The sequence below is a fragment of the Zingiber officinale genome, chromosome 2A (assembly GCF_018446385.1).
Source record: "Zingiber officinale cultivar Zhangliang chromosome 2A, Zo_v1.1, whole genome shotgun sequence".
In the NCBI taxonomy this organism is placed as follows: domain Eukaryota; kingdom Viridiplantae; phylum Streptophyta; class Magnoliopsida; order Zingiberales; family Zingiberaceae; genus Zingiber; species Zingiber officinale.
Window position 1 is genome coordinate 5,906,466 of NC_055988.1, and position 19,221 is coordinate 5,925,686.

Consider the following 19,221-nt stretch of genomic DNA (forward strand, 5'->3'; position numbering starts at 1 on the left):
AGATAAAATTATTCTTGTATTCTATTATTATTATTATTATTATTATTATTATTTTTTATAATTTAAATATTTAGCTTTTTAACTGGTTAAGTCACCCTATCAATATTTTTATAAGAATAAATTAAGAAATATTCATAAAGGTTATTCTTAGACATTGCACTTCAGCTTCAGACCATATCCTTGTATCCATATTAAAGTATACAACTTGTATCATCTACCTTTGATATCCTTGTATTCATATTAAATTATACAACTTGTATCATCTACTTTTGATGATTTGTTCCAAATTCTTTATTTTGCTAACAATTGATATTATAGTATTCACATCATTTTTCTTTAAGTATAGAATTTATGGTAAATTTTATATTTTACTTAAAAAATCTTTATATCAATTATCCTATTTATTTCTTAAATTTAGATTTTATCAATATTATTTCTCTAAATTTAAGAAATACTTTAAATATTAAAATATTATTTAATTTGGGAGAGAGAAAAAATAAAGAGAATGAATTAGATAATGAAAAATAGATATTATATAATGAGAGAAAAATAAATAATAAAAGAGAGAAGAAAATAATAAAAATGATAAAAATTTTAGAGTAATTAATACCGTGTAATGAATTATCAAAATTTAAAGTGGATCCTTTACTTTAAATTCTAAGGATATTATTGATAAAAAGTGATGGTTAAGAAAAAGAGAAAGCAAAATATTCTTTTTAAGGATTTTGTCGGAATATTTTGTCTTTTCCTAGCAGTAAAGCAAGCTGTGTTTGAACCAGCAGGGACCCACCCCTACCTTCATTCACAAGACGGGTACCGGAACGAGTTTCAAATTCACGAGCGTTTTTTTTACGACTCCTGCAGAATAACATGTCGTCAGCTTCGATCTCGGTCCCACCAATTAAGCCAATGAATCGTCGCCACGTTTGCAGTGGAAAGTTCATCATGAAGTTTAAGGGCGTAACTGATAAATGTAACGTAGGGAGAGGTGAAATTGTATATTCCAAGGATGAAAGTGAACAAAAAAAAATACTTCTTGTCATTTATTTAACCGTTAACTAAAATGTAAGAAAATGCCGTCCTGCCGTCCTGCGAGTGCTCTCGACTACGGAAACGGAAGGGAGACGAGGAAAGGGAGAGAAGACGAAGCAGGCCAGGTGAAAAATTACCGGCCACAAGCGATAGGAGGCGGAGAAAACAGCGAAAAGGGAAGGAGATCAGAGACAGTACGCCCCTCGGATCGATCTCCCGAGGTGAGCTGACGATTCGAAGTTCGAACCCTTGCTACACTCCCTCCTGTGGGACTTCTAGTGTTGACTTGGATATCAGATCTGCTCTCTTGCCTGGTCTGCCCCCGTCTTCTTGATTCCATCCGATGCAATTGAGATCTTCGTTTGGGTTCTGCGACCTCAAAGGCGGGATCTTTGGTGATTATTATTGATTTTCCTTTCCTTGTATTTCTTTTTTCTGCATTGGGGCGCTTAGGATCTTCTTAGACGAATCTCGCTTTCTTTACCACTTGGGAAGAACTTTTAAAGTCTTAAACTGGGACAGTTCTATTTTTGTTTGCGAGATCTTGCCCCGGTGTTAGATAAGTGGTGTGAAGTGCCTGTTCTGAGCTGAAAAGGGTCGATTCGCTTGCTTGGACTGAAATGATAGTTACAGGTTGGATTCTTATGTTTGGTGCTCGTCAATCTTTATGCACTTTCTGTAAATTTCCCGTTTTCATGTATCGGTATCTCGTGCATTACTGTCTTGGATCCGATGATCTCTTGGTATTCCCTTCTGCATTCTCATTTAAGTGCGAATTTTCTTCTGCCTTCTTGCTCGGAGTTATCTGACTATCCAAGCTATGCTTTTGAGATTCTGATCCACTCCCTTCAATTACGTGGATGCTATTTCCATTTTCTTGTTCTAGTCACAAAGTCTAGCACGAGCAATGCTGGTCCGATTTCGACGTTTGAGAATGAAATTGAATTTGATTGTTCTAGCTCCAGCGTATATGATCAAGTAGGGAACTGGTGAGTCAACTATAGTCAAAAACTTAGTTTTTCGAGCAAGCTAATTCTTCTTCTTTAACCAGCCTTGATATCCATTTATCATGTTATCTGCATTTGAGATATTTATCCTGAGAAGGGAAGATAATAATACAAGGCAAAGCTTCCATTAAACAATAGAAGAAGAAGAAGAATTCACTCGTACACTTCTCCTTTTAATTGAATTGTCCTATAATGATACGTTGCCTGACCCTGTTAGATTCAGTTTAGGTTTTTGAGGGGTTCATTTTCTTAAGTGATTTCTGTTCAGTTGGACTTGTACCAATTCAAATGGTACTGAATATTTCTTTCCTTGATGCACTATGTATATTGGACAAAAATGATCACTATTGATGTTGCTGGAGTTTCCTATTTTTGAAAAAATAAAATGGTTCCAAGTCTATACTGTGTCAATCCTAATCCTACCCCTTGCTTGGTTGCATCAAGCATGCTGCAGTAACAATTCCAAGAAATAACTTAACTAGAATCAGCTAGTTTTGATTGATCAGTAAGACTTTGATTCCAGTGAATCATAGGAAATTGCCACTTTTTTTTTGTAGGTTTCTGATGAGTATGACTAATTGGACACTTTCAGAAAATTTATTACCCTGAATAGCACCAATCCACTTTTTCAATATCTGTTATGAATCCAGGTATTCTTACCAAATCTAATGGCAACTCCATTCTGATCTTAACTGGAAACTCAATTTTATTGCCAGAGATGCCTATATAATCCTGAACTGCACTATATAATTTATCTGTTTTGAATAGTATAATTATTTAGCCTTAGCTTACACTTCAGAATGCTCTGTTTTTATTTTTTGCACAAATAAATGATGTAATAACCTGCAGTTTGATAAATCTCTTTCTCCAATATCATTAACCATCAGTAATATGCTATAGGTTAGATTGTAATTTTCATGTTATTATTTTGGCAGGTTATTGTCTAAAGTTTGACTGACATGCATCATGGGTTTCTCTGCAAAGTGGCTAAGATCATTAGTTGGCATAAGGAAACATGAAAAAGATCAATATCCAGAAAATGATAAAAATGTGAGTAAAATTCTTTGGATGTGACTTTTATTACTGGTTTGTCTCTGTTGGACCATTATTTTTTCTGGTGATGAGTTGCATCTTATTCTTCTTGGGTTATACTTCTAGCTGTAAGAATGAGATAGGTTCTGTTGGAATAAGCTTATATGTCAAGTCAATAATTGACAAATGGAACAACTTACGACTGTGAAATCTCAGTCTAACCTACAATGAGTTGAGCCTAATTGTATGTTCAAATAACCATAGAATATCTGAATGATGAAAAACAATCTATAAAGATTGATATGTCCTATTACTTATTATGGTTTGTGTCACATAATATTGATTTGAAAATTGAAATAATGTCTAGCAGTTTCCCTTTCATCGTATCATCCCTATGTCTCTGTCTTATGTTTTCTTGAGATGTTGCTGCAGTTTTATTGTTCATATGTTTATTATTCTCTGCCTCACGGTATCACTAGATTACAGAATAGCTTATCTTCCAATAAACATGGCCAGAAAAAAACCTCTGTTACTACTCCAGAAGCAGTGTTTGCTCCTGGAACAGCTCTATCAACAGGAGACACCATTATCCAGTCAGATTCACACTCTGCTTCGTCTCCTGCCACATTAAATAACAGACTAATAACATGTCAGACTCAAGAAAAAACAAGGGAGGAATGGGCTGCCACAGTCATTCAAACTGCTTTCAGGGCATTCCTGGTATGTTAATTGTTATTGTTAGTTGTATTGTAAATATCATCAAAAAGTTTCCTTTATATCAAATTAGTTTATTTTTTCTTTAAATAATCCCAACTACAACAGCGTGAGGTAAATTGAGATATGAAACATTAATCATGAAGTAGGAACTTAAATGAACCCTTTTTTATCGTCGATCTCATTCCACCCAGGCTAGAAGAGCTTTACGAGCTCTTAAAGGGCTGGTAAGGTTACAAGCCCTTGTTAGGGGTCATGCTGTAAGAAAGCAAGCTGCAATAACTCTTCGCTGCATGCAAGCTCTTGTCAGAGTTCAGGCTCGTGTAAGAGCTAGACGAGTACGCATTGCATTAGAAAGTCAATTGGGGCATCAAAAGATTCAAGAACAGGAGTCACATGAATCTCATGTCAGAGAAATCGAGGTAAGCTGCCAAAACAACACTAACAACTATGATTTTGATAAGGTCAAGGTCAACTGTATTTCTCCTTTCTCATGCATTGTGATTAACTTCCTGCAAAGATTAGGGGCACAACCTATTTCTCTCTGCAAGTCTTTTATGAATTTGTAGGCCTAACTGCCTAAGTAATCTACCAGAGGAGCATTTTTCTGTACTTTGTATAGCAACAAACTAAAACATGTGATCCTTTATCTCACATAACTGTTAGGTTAAATGAAAATTAAGGAATGAATGACTTAGTACATACCATCTGTAATCTTATTGCAATTTTCATCTATCAATTGCCTCATGATCACACCTATCTTATGCATCCGTCTTATATCTGGAGCTTTCCTATATAAAATCCTTTAATAACAGCAAGAGGTAGTCATTGGGTGGTCCCTATGTTTTTCTTTTATACTCTTTTCCAATATTTAACTAGAAATTACAAATTACTTTCTTAATGATATCATAAATTAGTCCAGGATGTGCCTAATTTTATGAAATTTTGGCCTTTTGTGCTCGTGTCTTTGTTTCATCAAGATAAATTAAATTGTTGTTTCTGTTTAAACTTTTTGGAGTGACTTCTATTCTGCAATTGTAATACAGGAAGGATGGTGTGACATTGTTGGCTCTGTGGAGGAAATTCAGGCAAAGTTGTTGAAGAGGCAAGAAGCTGCGGCCAAGCGTGAGAGAGCGATGGCATATGCTCTCACTCATCAGGTATCCTGTAATGGGAATGTAAAGTCATATAGAGCGAAGCTTGATTGTGAAGTTCAGATTATCAATGTGCTCATTCTTTAACCTTTACCATGGCAACATACAAATCTGGAATATTTGAGCTTATGCTGTCCTTTTTTCTAATTGCTCCCTCCAATTCCACCAACAGGAAGAAAATAGCAGTACAACACATGGTATTTGGCTACTTGTATAAGCTGAAAGTTTCCTTTTCTCACTTCTTGAATTTTCATTTCCAAATTTTTTTTTTATAATAATCTTGTTCTTGTTTTTTAGGAAAGATTAAGCTTCTTTTGTATATAGATGAAATTTATTAAAGTGATGCCTAAAATATGATAAATGTTCTTTCTCTTTTCAAATTTAAACTGGAACTCTGTCTATATCTTTATTTTCTATTCCAGCAAACGTAAGTTCAAATATGGTATTAGATTTTTGTGTTAATCCAGTAAGGCGTTCTGCTTTCATTTTTATATGTATGCTTTCTTTTGAAGAAGATCACTATCTTGCTAATATTGATTAGTTGCTGGAGTGTGTTAATTCTTGATAATGTATCTTCTAATATTTTAGTTATACAAGTGAGTGTGTATATCTAGTGTATATATGTGGTAATATATCTTCTAATATTTAGGTATGTTTTCCCTCCATTAAATTGACTTCACTTATGCTCTAGTGGCAAGCTGGTTCAAGGAAGCCAGCTGCCCCTACAGGTTTTGAACCAGATAAAAATAATTGGGGTTGGCATTGGTTAGAGAGATGGATGGCTGTCCGTCCGTGGGAGAATAGATTCCTTGATATTAATCTCAAAGATGGGGTTAAACTTAATGAAGATGGAACGACGGAAGGAAAGAATGCCATCAGCACGCCCATGACTCCCTCCAAAGCTACTGGCAGAAAACCCATTTCAACTCTGCAATCCAATTCCCTAAACCACAAATCCATTCCTCCAATGTCCGAGGGAAGTGGTTGTTTGTCAACCCGATCTGCTAGCTTGATGACCTCCTCTGCCCTTCATTCCAGTAAGCCAAAACAAAAACCATCTCATGAGGCATGTGGAGAAGTCACTTCTCGAGTTTCGGCAATCGGTTCTCGATCATACAGCAACCCAAAGGAGAGGACTTCTCAACTGGAATCACAGGCTAGGAGGTTGTCATTACCAAACAGCGGTATGACATTTCCCAGAAGCATAACATATTCAAACTTTACCTTATACATTGTAGCAGTTTGTTTTCTCAAAAATCAAATATCATTTTTCCTAGTGTTATTTATCCTTTATTATGCTTCTCTGGCTCCTTTGTTATGGTGTCTGTGCTTCTGATATTACCTTATTCTACCTTTCTGAATAAGAGTTGACGCATGTAATCAATCAGGTTGCTGAATTCTCTTTCAAGAAACATGAAAAATGATACTTCTACAATTGCATTAATTGTGCCAATCAAGCACATCATATTCTTGTAATTTGATAAACTTATTTCCCTAACGAATAACACATTTATGACAATTGTTCTTCTATATTTTTTGGATACTACATAGCAAATCCTGAATGAATGATTCATCAACTGTTCTCACTTGCTCACAAACATGTTTTTGACAACATGCAGGCTTAGGAGTTGGAAAACAAGCTTCCTATAAAGTTGCAATAAACCAGTCAGCAAATAAGAAGCCCCTTAAAGATGCACAAAAGTCTGAAAGGGAAGATAATGAAATTCCTACGAATCCATCTTCAAAAACAAAGGAAGTGGAGAGATAAGAGACTAATTCTATTTGTTGTTGTAGTATCTAGCCCTAGGTTTTTCTTTTTCTCTTGATCCAACAATTTATTGTACATATTTACATGAGCTTGTTCGGATAGTTCACGGTTGGTCCAATGTGTTTCTCCATACACTCAACTTCGGTCACGGACCAAAGACGATCCATCATGGTAGGATCAGATCGCCATGTTGTACTATGGGTTGTGATTGCTTACTATTCTTATGTTTTATGCAATATTCTATGTAATTGTCTGTTTCGTCGACTATTGGTACTCATAATGTTTCCATATCCTTGTTTTAAGAATGTAAAATGGTTTTGTTTAGGTTAACCGAGTGGGAGTTAGAGTGATAATGTCTATATCTTTTCAAGGCAATAGTGGTGGTGTCAGTTGCACCAGAATCAAACCTAAGTTTCGATATTGTCAAATGTTCAAATCTTGTTGTGATCTAATAAGTTGATTAAGTGTGCAGGTTTTTTATTCAATCGGGAAAGACTTAGTTGGAGGTTAGGCAGGAGAAGTCTTAGCACATCGTGGAATTCAGGTGGAAAGACCAAGTGGGTCGAGAGAACTCGACACTTGGCAGTGAGATCGAGAGGTCTGGAGGACCGAAGATCGAGAGAAAATCTTGGCAAGGCGATCAAGGCTAAATGAAAAGTCCAAATAGATCTGGAGGATCAACGTTTGGCAGGTAGGTTGAGGTAAGCAACTGGAGGAGCGACAGTGAGGTCGTGTTCCTGAAAGGAACAACCTAAGGTCGCTGATCCAATTGAAGAAATCAGAAAGGTTTTTAATTTGAGATTAAGACAGTTGAACTGTTTATTATTATTACTCATGTATTAGATATATTATTACTGTGTTAATATTTGTTTTGCAAGATTTTTGTCTAACACTGTTTTACAGGTTCGGCTTGATCGGTCGACCGAACCAGATGATTGGTTGACCGAACAAGATCAACTCAGAACAGATATCAGTTCAGACCAAAACAGAGCAGGGTTCGATCAAAACTTGATTGGTCGACCGAATCAGAGGATCAGTCGACCAAACCTTGATGACTCGGCACAGTTCAAATCGAGCAGAAGCAAAGAAGGAAAAGCGACTGATCGGTTAACCGAACCAGGGGATCGGTCGATCGAACAATCATCACTTAATGACACATTAATTCCAGATCTCGACGAACAGGGAGGAATCTCTGTTAAGTCGACCCACAAGGGGATCGGCCGACCGAACACTTAATTGTCATTAAATGCCGAAGATTGAATCAACATCAGATCTCAGCGAAGATGGAAGAGAGCTGGTTCGGTCGATCGAACTCAAGGATTGATCGATCGAACGTCGACGACTCTTATAAAAGTGAACTCGAGGTCGGGTAACGAAATCTGATTGGTTCGAAGTTCATCTTTGTGCAAACTACTGTCCGTGTTATAACTACTCTTCACACGCAAGCTACTGCTATAAGAAGTGTCCACAAGCTGAATACTCATTCTTAAGTCAATATAATTTTACTAGCTTGTAATTGTACTTATTTATTACTAAGATAGTAAGTTGTTACTATCTTACTCATTTGTGCACATTGTTTTTTTCCGAAGTTTTCGGAAAAAAGAGTTTTAGTGGATTGTCCATTGATATGATCAAGGATCGTGGGTCTTGGAGTAGGAGTCGATCTGGGCTTCGAACCAAGTAACCGAATTATATTTTCTATTTTCTGCTGTACGAATTTAATTTTAACAAATAAAATAATTATTTTTAAAAATACGATATTCATCCCCTCTATCACACTCTTTCAATCGTACAAATAGTTCGATTATGAATTGCATTCTTAAGTTTACTGAATGTATATCCTTGTGTATTCTGTGAAGCCTGTTACTTCCATCAATTAGACTTTTATGGATGTACGTAAAGGATTATACTTTTTACTAGAAATATTCTAATAATTTGTTACAATTGGCATGTAATATTTTTCTTTTACATAAGTCACACATGTGATATCCACTTTATCTCAAAAATAAAGCACGTATGACAACAAATAAGATATTAAAGCTCAATAGGAATAAATATTCTAAAAACCAACATTTAAGTGTGCATAAATTATACTAGAGTTTGTACAGAGATATCTCAGAGACATCGCAATAACTTCTGGCATTTTCACTGAACCAGGACTCCTCACATTGCAAATGCACAAACCATATTATGTCTATTTTTTTCCTTTCTGTTTTAGAAACACAAGTAATCAAAGCATAATCGTAAACAATACGCACGTCTAGTGCAAGTAACATGAGGAATCAGATGGTTCCCAGCAAAATGCACAAGTGATGGAGTGATGACGGCAAGTTTAACGATCCTCACTTCTGAGCTAAAACAATTCCGCATTCACTTTAGGAAGATCCCTTCATATCGTCAGCCCAAACGCTATCCCATGAACCGCTAGCTTTAGGACCCTCGGCAAAATGCTGCCCAGCGGCAGCTGGAAACTCACCAGGCGGTCCCAGTTGCTGCTGTTTTCTAGGCTTTGTGCGGATGCCCAGTATCCTCAATACAAATCTTGCGAGCTCACCGTATAACATTCCGGAACGATCGAAAAGCTACAGATGTTAGGTAACAGGTTATTTCAATAACGTTGTGACATCCTCGAATAATAAAGACAGAGCTAAGTTTGGCTACAAGTCTAACCTGAAGAAGAGCGGTCATGAACAAGTGGAAGGCCTGAGTATTCTGATCGATTAGTATAGAAATTCGACCAAAGAAATTCACAACGCCATGCATCTGCAAACCATAATGGAAGTACAGTAAGCCACACATCTCATCTTGTTTCATCAATCAGCAGTAACAACAAGACAAATCGAGAATCCTTCGATTCAAATAAAGGTATCTTACCACACGAAGAAAGGACATCCAAAAGCCTGGAGGAGACGATGGAGGACCATATGGATTGTTTGGGTCTTGGTTACCATAAGGTCCTCCCATTCCCATACCATAACCGCCCATCGGTCCACCAAAGCCACTATTGTACATGCCACCTCCATACATTCCTGAATTTCCATACAGCCCCCCATACCCTGATTGCATATTGTTTCCATAAAGACCACCATATGATCCTCCAAGGCCCCCATATGAACCATACATGCCAGAACCATAGCTTGAATTGTACATGTTTGATCCGTAGCCTGCTTAAGAAATGGGAGTTTCAGTACCTAGTTAACGATATAGATGATAACAACTCGGAAAAGATCCCAACACAGTTACCTCCGTAACTAGTGCCAATGTTTTGCCACGGTCTCGGAGGCACAGGTCTTGTAAGAGTATTGTTAATAGTAGTTGCACTCCTGTCAACAACTGGAACAACTTCACCTGGTTTTGCAGTTCCAGATGCTTCGACAACATCGCTGGTACTGCCTGCAGAAGGGGGCTTGAACGGTGCAGAACCTGATGAACCTGCTGCCACTCTTTCCCATGGTTTTGGAGGTGCAGGACCTGCAGCCATCCAAAACTTAAATTTTAATTTGCAACTCTTCATGTTTGTGGATTACCATATTAAGTGACATAGTACTAAAATTATTTTTATTTTGTACAAATATGAAGGTATATCTGATCGTTAGTTTTTTTATTCATTCTATCAAGCTGAATAGTTAATTGAGTCAATGCACCTAATAAGTTTAGAGCGTTAATTGAACTAGCACCTGTAAGTATCCAATATTCATAAATCACAAAGGATGAAGTCCTCAAGTTTGTGGAAACAAGTTGAAAGGAAAAAAAAATCATGTCTGAATTAAAGATGACTGAGATAATATAAGACTCTTGAGAACCACAAATATTGATCATGCCTGGAAATATATAATGTCTGAATTATAGGATTCAACTGTCTATGGAAACTCCACTTGAAAAGAGTACTGTCATCAACACATAACACATGAATCTCAAATAAGAATATATAATGTGGCAATCAGTGATAAGGATTTTCAAGAGTTGAAATACTAACAAACTAGGATTTCTTAAAACAGAAGTCTGAACTAGGAGAAAATCATAATAGGAAAAGGCAATCATATCCAAATAATAACTACAAAAGAACATGCCAAACAAAAACTATCAAAAACATAGAGAAAATATGAAAAAATCACTGCCCCTGAGTAATTGACAAATCAAAAACACATAAAATATGAGAATGAACTGAAGTTAACCAATGTTGGTGTTAGCAAATTAAATGACACATAGTTTGGCCAAGCTATCAAAGTTGGGAACAGGCCAACTAAGAGTAAAGATGTTCGAAAAAAAATCATAAACCATATGTTCTTAGGCAACCCAATAGAGAGATATGCATCTCAAAGAACGGATGCCAAAGATGGGAAGCTGAAAGAAATGAATAACAAATATCCATTAACATGCACCAAAATAGACAAACTGAAGTGATACAGACAAGTGCTAGATCATATAAGTTGCTAACTTAGAACCCAACATTTCAATGAGTATTGCTTGAACATCTTATTTGCACGAAATGTTAAAAATGTCTACTAAAAGCAAAGGAAATAAAAAAAAAATAGACTTTCACAAAGCAATCTAAAGTTGCATATCATAGAGATGGTTTGAAGTAATATAAATTGTCATAACTACTATTGCGTAATCAACTTGGAAGGAATTAATGAAAATTTGTTTTCATTGAGTCATTGTTTAAGATAGAATGAACTGTCATAACTATCAGTGCATAATCAATATAAAAGGGATACTAAAGAAAATTTGTTTAAAGTTGGTTTGGTACTCTTCCAGTATAATTTTTACTAAAAAATTAATTGGAATGATGTTGATTTTTCTTTAAAAAAATATTTAAAATTACTTTTTAGGTCATGATAGGTTGGGTGTTATCTATTTTTAGGTTATGATTTAATAAATTATTTTCATTATCTAAGGGTTATATATTACTTCTTCTTTAAAAAAAAAAAATTCAATTTGTTACTTTGATGCTTTCATGAGTCATATTTTAATTACAACAACTTTTATATTTTAGGTATTCCAGCTCCAAGTGTTTTAAATGAAAAACTACAAACTAAAAAAAAAAAAGATCAATAGCATAATTTTCAACTTCTAGAATTGCCAGTTATTCGTTAACTTAACTAGCAGGTTACGAGTTCAAGAAATGATTAGTCGAAGTATGTGCACTACAATGTTCCTAAGGCAATATATGATCCAGCAGTCTATTTCCTCTCCTTCCTTCTTCCCAACTCCCTAGAAATATAAGAAAATTGACACCGGAAGCCGTCTTTATTTAAACTGCCCTAATTCCATCTTGTTAATAAGGAAATATTTCCAACCTAGAAAAAATAACTCAGCAATGAAATCGGGAATAAAAACAAAAGCAATTCCCAGAAAACAAAAAGAAAACTATAGGAAACCCTAAAAAAACAGATGAATTACACGGAACCACGGATGCGCGTCAAAACGAAAAAGGGAGTCAAAGATTACTAACCTGCGGGTGCTGAATTGGATGCCATGGCGTTGGCGAGGGCAATTTACAGGAAGCGCGCTCACCGCTCCTCCTCAGCTCGCCCCCTTTTCTCGTTTCCTCTTATCGCTCGAGCTTCGAGGAAACCGACGAGAAATCGCCGACCGGTTTCCAACAACGGCCCGACGGTATGCGGATCCGGATGCGGACCCCTAACCCATCCGGCCTGGCTTGAGGTCAAATGAGCCCGGCCCACTTTGCTTCTCCGTTGCCAACCGAAGTTGACAAAGTCAACGGTCAGCCCGCGTGACCGTTTCGAAGTCAACCCTCGCCAGTCAACTGGAACTTAATCGGCAAAGATAATTACGCGGATTGGATCTTAATAAATATATGAATAAATCTTGCTTGCCAGAATCTGATCAGCTAGAAATCTCTATCTCCCAATTAAAATGTATATATGGACATACATATAATTAATGTTGTCATATGAAATTACTAAAATATCCATATATATACATGCATGTATATATTCTAGCTGGTCAGATTCGGACCGTTTAGTAATTATCTGATCTCACTCGTTAATTAATTAAATGAGGAAAATACTTTGTTTGCGTTTGCATCACAGAAATACTTTCAGAGCACGAAAAGGAATTGAATTTTTCTTCCACTCGTTTTTAATTTTAATTTATTTTTTGGGGAGAAAAATGATCGATTAAATCCATAAAAAAAAATAATTAATAAATGATATTAGATTAGGTGTGTGGATCTCTCTCTCCTCTAATTCTTTATTTTTTTTTCTATTTATATTCTTCTTCGCAATCTAATGGGAGAGTGTCCTTTCTCGGCTTTCCCCTTCTTCGTTCATTAGGGTTTGGATTCTTCGTCAATCGGCCGATCGATCGGACTGCGGAATTGTGGGTGGGTGTCGAGGATTTTCGAGCGCTGTTTTTGTTCTTCATTTGGATCTGATGTCGCACGGCTTTTCGGTGGCGGTGGCGGATCTCGACGGCTTGCGGTCGGTCGGCCAGGACTCGGCGGCGGGGGAGGAGGGGGTCGATCGGTTTGACGTCTTGCCGGACGCGTTGCTTCTCGTCATCTTCAACCGGGTCGGCGACGTTAGGGCCCTCGGTCGGCTCTGCGCTGTGTCGCGCCGCTTCCGCGACCTCGTTGCCCATGTGGACGACGTCGTCGTCCGCGTCGACTGCGTCGTCTCCGACGAGCCCTCCCCCTCCGATGGCGCTGGTGCCGGGTTCGGTAAGCCTCGTGGCGTCTTCTCTAAGCTCACCCATCTCTTCCTGGGCTCGCTCGTCAAGCCCTTCCAAGCTCTCGGTCAGATCCTCTCTCCTCCCCCCTCGTGTACCTGCGCAGATGCTGCGTACGGGAAACCTTCCTCATCCGAGGTCCCTCACCATTCCCCGTCTGAAGTCTTGAAGAACTTTGAGGAAATCCGACGCCTCCGCATAGAGCTCCCGGACGGCGAACTCGGGGCCAACGAAGGCGTTCTGCTGAAGTGGAGGGCCAACTTTGGCTCCACCCTCGAGAATTGTGTCATCCTCGGCGCGGCCTCTGTGGAATCCTCATCCAACCCTGGCCAAACTCCCAGCTTTAATGGCGCATCGACTGGTGGAGACGTCTGCGGTGGCATCCCGGACGCTTTCTACACGGACGGGAGCTTGAAGCGCAGGGTGGTGTGGACTATCAGCTCACTGATCGCTGCTTCCGCCCGCCATTATCTTCTCTACCCAATTGCAGCGGACCACGGGTCTTTACAGAGCTTACATCTCACAGACGCAGATGGGCAAGGAGTGCTGTCTATGGACCAGCGGCAGATACAGGAACTCCGAGCGAAGCCATTGATTGCTTCAGGGGGCTCTCAGCGGACCTTGTTGCCGGCGCTAAGCATGCGGCTATGGTATGCTCACCGGCTGGAGTTGCCTTGTGGGATGGTACTGAACGGTGCGACATTGTTGGCTATCAGACCCAGCAACATCGAGGAGGCTGGTGGTTGTTGGGCTGCAGAGGCTTTTGAGGAGCCATACAGGACGGCCACAAAGTTGTTGATGAAGACGAAGACTTACTGTCTTGAAATGAATTCTTTCTGATCCTTGTAAACGACTGCAGAATCTAATCTTTAAAGGTACAAGGAACTGAACTCACATAAGAAATGGATCACTACAAGTTGTATTTCTTGCATCTTTCTTCAATGGATTGTGCTCTCTCTTAACACATGGATCAGTAGAATGATTTTCTTTTCCATACACAAATCATTGCTTGCAAAATCCTAGCTTTGTTAATTTGTTGCTATCCTGATTCATTAAAGATCTGCCTATTGATTGAGAATGCTCAAAACTACAAGCTGTCTTTGTTCATGTGTTTTGTTCCTCGTTAATGAACGTAGAGACCTTAACACAAATATCAAGGTTGCTTCATTCCTTTATGGTTGGTGGCTAATATTTGATTCATTCTTTGAGAACAATAAAATAAATTGATAATCTTCTTCCAAGAAATGGTAGATGAATACGACATATGAATTAAAATAAACAAAATAGTTAGAAGGACCACCATGATAAAAGTGGGACACCAACCCGATTGAGAAAACCCTTACCAACTATTTTAGTTTCCTTCAACTCAAATTTGAGTCATGAAAAGATTGCCTTCCATGCAAAGTGACCTTTTAGGTGGAAGAGTTATACAACTCATTTCCATGTGCTATCTAAATGACCTTAAATATTATTAAGTGGTTGATATTGAGTAGTGAAATATAAATAAATACTTGAGCCACAATGCTTGTTATATCTGTATCTATTATTCACCTTAGACTTTGGTTATGCTACATGTCTTGAAAACCTTTTTTTTCAAATAAAAAAAAACAACAATTATGTTGTTGCTTAAGATGCATCTTTCAAATTTACAATTACATGTGGTTGACAGAGTAAAAAACCAAATGATTCTTTAGCAACCAAAAGCTAACTAACCACTTAGGTTGAATACTTCCAATTATCCAGAATCATTGTCTTTTGCCATGTTGTATGTTCCTTTCATGATGATAATGATTCAGTGAAACAAATCCACAAATAACAAATCAACTTACTACATCATTGATTAGTTAGACTCTAATTTGGGGCAAACTAAATTTTGATTTATTTGTAACAAAAACACTACTTTTGGACAGATTATCTGTAGAATTATCACAATTTTGAATTCTATTGTTTGTAGCACTATCCAACTACTTTTTGTTGCGATCGATACTATCAGATGATATGCTTGGGCGATGTAGTAGGAAAGAAATGCTCCTCATTGACCTGGTGTTAGATCCTTGGTCATTTGACCACCTTTGTTGAAGGTGATTGATATGAGTTTTTGACTTAATTTGATCTTGTTTTGGTCAACCATAAGATTTTTCTTAGGCCAACTCAAGAATTCAAAAAATTGCATATTGATTAGCTTTTTATTGTAAAATAAGAATAGAATGCATCTATATAGGGACCATAATAAAATATTTTAGATAAAATATAATGTACTTTTTAGAGTAATTGCTTAAACACTTTATTGCTTTTATTTTATTTTATTTTATTTTTCAAAATAAAATGGTCCACTTAAAAGGTTGGAAGATGAATTGCTCACTTGAATGTAAATTAAATGAAACTCATCACATTCACATTGCCATCAAACTATCTCTTCAACTTTATCTTAAATGCAAATTTTATTTTATTTTTTATTTTTTATTAGTTTTTTTTGTCTTTCTAAAACATGAGCACGGATCTTCTAATCCGTAAATTACGGATCAGAGGATGATTTATTTTTTTAGACCCTTAATTTAGATGGATCCCACTTACTTAAAAATGGGGTTCATCTAAATCAAGGGTCCTCATGCAATGGATCATCTTCTAATATGTAATTTACGGATCGAGAATCCCTACTGTTAAAATATAATTTTTCTCTTCTAGATCTTGTTTTTCAAAAAAACCAAAAAAATATATATATAATGAGAAATAGATATTAATCAGGGAGGGACAGACTACTTTAATAATATTGAAAAATCAGGAGGGAAAGTCTTTTTAGTATTGTTTAATATTAATGATGATTAAAATAAAGAATATCTTTTTAGTATTTTTTTCTAAAAATAAGGATAAAAGTTGTAGTTGAAAATTAAAACAAAACTAAAAGCATCTAAAATAATACATTGAATTAATCCATTAAAATGAATTCGTACATTTATGGTTAATATGTAATCTGTGTTAAGGGAAAATAAAATAATAATAGAAAGTCAAGAAATAAACAAGGAGATCATAATATTTCTCTATTCATTGATAACATAAATAGTCTAAGCTATCAACATAATTACATAACGGCTGAGTTGACGGAGATCGAGTTGGTATAATCGATTTCTAGGATTTTAATATTTATTTAATAATATGTTTATTGGAAAAAAATCTAGTTGGACCAGGATTGATTCGATAATTGATAAAAAGAAATGAGTTGGTGAGAAATCTAAGCAAGTTAATGTTGACCATATATCTGACAGTGAAATAAAAAATCTTGATAGGGTAAGGCTGACCTAGGCAAGTGAGAAGCCCTGACAGGTCAAGACTGATCTAGGCAACTGAGAACCCCTGATACGTCAAAGCTGACCTAGGTAAGGGAAAAATCCAGATAAGTCAAGGTTGACTAGATGTCTGATAAAAGTAAGTTCATGCAGATCAAGATTGACAGGATATTTAGCAAGAGAAAAGCTCAAGCATGTTAAGAGTGATCGAACACTTATTTAAAAAAATGCTAAGGAAGTCAACCTTATATAATGATAAGTCTTAGAGAATTGAACTCTAAACAAGTGTGACTAAATATTGCTAAACGTTGTGTACTTTACTATTTGTATCTATTGTGTTAAATTTAGTGTTGCAACTTGTAAGAAAATTTTAGAGGATCAAGCCGATATGACACTAAGCAGAAGAATAAGACCAAACAGGTCAGCTGAATCGGATGTTTGGCGAGTAAATATAGTAAGTCTTAGAGAGACTTTTTGTTCAGGAAGACAATAAGGGTGTGTCCCAGTTGGAACAACCTTAGACATTGGCTCGACTGAATAAACCAATAGAGGTTCTAAACCGAGATCAAATGGTCTTAATTGTCAGTCTGATTCATTTAAAATTATCTACTTCTAACTATGTTAAATAGGATTATTATCATGTCTATTGTGCTAACATTTTTTTATAGAAAAATAAATACTTTAGTTGACCGAAGTCTTCAGTTGACCAAACATGATGGTTCAGTCAATTGATCCAAGTAGATAAACACATATCAAATCCGTATCCAAGTAAAAAAGGAAATAAAAGTTTAGTTAACTGATGAAGTGGATTAGTCGATCGGACATATATGGAAGGAGTAGATCGGATGTGATCGAATCAAATAGTAAAGGAAATAAAAGTTTAGTCAACTCCTCATTCTGCTTTGTGATCAAGGTTTGTTCGTTCGTGCTTCATCAACTACCAATAACCTACGCTGAGTTTCAATCTATTCCAGTTGTTGGTAACATTTATTAGTGCATATTTCACTTTAATACAAAATAGTTTTGTATCAGTCTTTATATCATTGTACAAGCCTTAATTTCTCGCCTTAATTTCTCCACCTCTGAGAGATTCTAGGAAGGTGAAGATTAGTGTATAGGCTACCCGAAAGTGATCCAAGGGATTGTAGGCTTTGGAGTAATAATCACTAGATTGTGAACTAAGTAAATCCTTTTGTCTTATTTTGTTTTGTAATTTTCCCTTGCAATTTGATTTGTTTAAAAAATAAAAGAAAAGCTTTTAAGAATGATATTCACCCTCTCCCTTCTCTATCACACGATCCAATCCTATACAGTTGACCAGAAAGAGGTCCAGTCGATCAAAAAAAGTGTCGATCGAGTTATATAAAAGGGGAGTCGAGGTAACTTCTTGAAGCATCTGTTGCAAACATTCATTTTCTGCTAATGCTCAGAAAGTGTTACAAACTTCGCATGTGTGGTCGGACAAGTACTAAGAGGAGTGTCGCGGCGCTCAGGTTTCCAGTTGGTTCACAACGAGTTTGTTTTATTTACATGTTCATGCTCTTAATTTTTATATCTTTGTGATTGTTCTTGCTAATCCTATACAAGGTCTCTCTACCTTTGGAAAAGTCTAAAAACGAGAAAAATACTAATGGACTCTTACTAAGTGCATATCTTGGACGTAGCACCCATGAGTGTGTGAACCAAGTAAATATGATGTCTCTGTGTCTTCCTTTGATTGTTTTAGTTATATGTTAATTATTTTGCTATGCTACTAACTCGATCAGAAAAGACAAAGAACGAAGAAAAGACAATATCGCTATATACCCTCTCTAGAAAACAAGACCCTACAAATTAATATCAGAGTAGGACGTTCTTTACTGCACTAATCGCCTGAGATGCAAGCTAGACGTATAATTTTTTAATCTTCTTTTCTTTTATTTGTTTAACAAAAAAGGTGCAGATTGAATATGGAGTAGGAAGGAAAGCTCGGCCGATGCATCTACTAGCCACCACTGTTTAAAAGAGAATAATTCGAGTTTTATAGGCCGTTGATGAAAACTTCATCCTAACGGGCAACTTTGACAGGAGGCGGGATCCTTTGGACTAGAGGATATTCCCTTTACGTACATTGATGGGGAGACAGGTCACGTGCATTGATGAGGATGTTCTCGTCGATCGGACGAATTAGATTACATTTCAAGAATACAGTGTATATCACAAAAATGTCATGACGGTCCGATCAACGAGGAGATATGGGGACATGGGAATCTTGGGACAGAGGATCTGATTTCCATGTATGTGAGATCAGATCCTCTGTCCCAAGATTCCCGTGTCTGCATGTCCCCTCGCCGATCGGACGGATTAGATTACATCTCAAGAATGCAGTGCACATCACAAAAATATCATGACGGTCCGATCGCCGAGGGGACATGGGGACACGGGAATCTTGGGACAGATGATCTGATTTCCATGTAGGTGAGATCAAATCCTCTGTCTCAAGATTCCCATGTCTCCATGCCCCCTAGCCGATCGGACGGATTAGATTACATCTCAAA

General features: G+C 36.9%; 3 protein-coding genes across 15 annotated transcripts; 2 read left to right on the forward strand and 1 right to left on the reverse strand.

Moving 5' to 3' along the window:
* The first annotated feature begins 1,081 nt into the window (after nucleotides 1–1,081).
* Nucleotides 1,082–6,971, forward strand: LOC122040621 (protein IQ-DOMAIN 5-like). Of its 13 annotated transcripts, XM_042599998.1 has the most exons (9): nucleotides 1,082–1,253; nucleotides 1,330–1,427; nucleotides 1,555–1,665; nucleotides 2,975–3,089; nucleotides 3,558–3,791; nucleotides 3,980–4,207; nucleotides 4,832–4,945; nucleotides 5,631–6,123; nucleotides 6,559–6,971. In XM_042599998.1, the coding sequence occupies exons 4-9, from the start codon at nucleotides 3,006–3,008 to the stop codon at nucleotides 6,705–6,707; spliced, it is 1,302 nt and encodes a 433-aa protein (XP_042455932.1). In that variant the 5' UTR covers nucleotides 1,082–1,253; nucleotides 1,330–1,427; nucleotides 1,555–1,665; nucleotides 2,975–3,005; the 3' UTR covers nucleotides 6,708–6,971. The 13 variants fall into 13 exon arrangements, with proteins under 13 accessions (XP_042455932.1, XP_042455939.1, XP_042455935.1 ...); XM_042600005.1 differs by having other exon boundaries at nucleotides 1,082–1,427; nucleotides 3,551–3,791; XM_042600001.1 differs by having other exon boundaries at nucleotides 1,082–1,427; nucleotides 3,588–3,791.
* Nucleotides 6,972–8,762: 1,791 nt separating this feature from the next.
* Nucleotides 8,763–12,319, reverse strand: LOC122040623 (peroxisomal membrane protein 13-like). The gene is made up of 5 exons (XM_042600010.1): nucleotides 12,163–12,319; nucleotides 9,951–10,178; nucleotides 9,582–9,871; nucleotides 9,378–9,470; nucleotides 8,763–9,289 (listed from the first exon to the last, which is right to left on the reverse strand). The coding sequence occupies exons 1-5, from the start codon at nucleotides 12,185–12,187 to the stop codon at nucleotides 9,083–9,085; spliced, it is 843 nt and encodes a 280-aa protein (XP_042455944.1). The 5' UTR covers nucleotides 12,188–12,319; the 3' UTR covers nucleotides 8,763–9,082.
* A 624-nt stretch (nucleotides 12,320–12,943) lies between these two features.
* LOC122040624 (F-box protein At5g46170-like) lies at nucleotides 12,944–14,366 on the forward strand. Its single transcript, XM_042600011.1, has one exon. It carries the CDS (start codon nucleotides 13,107–13,109, stop codon nucleotides 14,238–14,240), a length of 1,134 nt encoding a protein of 377 aa, XP_042455945.1. The 5' UTR covers nucleotides 12,944–13,106; the 3' UTR covers nucleotides 14,241–14,366.
* Nucleotides 14,367–19,221: the final 4,855 nt, after the last annotated feature.

Excerpts from the sequence above, each read along its gene's own strand:
- LOC122040621 (XM_042599996.1), top strand. The coding sequence starts at position 3,006 with ATGGGTTTCTCTGCAAAGTGGCTAAGATCATTAGTTGGCATAAGGAAA. Across the intron at positions 3,792-3,979 it reads CTGCTTTCAGGGCATTCCTG|GCTAGAAGAGCTTTACGAGC; the intron begins GTATGTTAATTG and ends CATTCCACCCAG. Across the intron at positions 6,124-6,558 it reads GTTGTCATTACCAAACAGCG|GCTTAGGAGTTGGAAAACAA; the intron begins GTATGACATTTC and ends GACAACATGCAG.
- LOC122040623 (XM_042600010.1), bottom strand. The coding sequence starts at position 12,187 with ATGGCATCCAATTCAGCACCCGCAG. Across the intron at positions 9,872-9,950 it reads CATTGGCACTAGTTACGGAG|GCTACGGATCAAACATGTAC; the intron begins GTAACTGTGTTG and ends TTTCTTAAGCAG. Across the intron at positions 9,290-9,377 it reads TCATGACCGCTCTTCTTCAG|CTTTTCGATCGTTCCGGAAT; the intron begins GTTAGACTTGTA and ends TAACATCTGTAG.
- LOC122040624 (XM_042600011.1), top strand. The coding sequence starts at position 13,107 with ATGTCGCACGGCTTTTCGGTGGCGGTGGCGGATCTCGACGGCTTGCGG.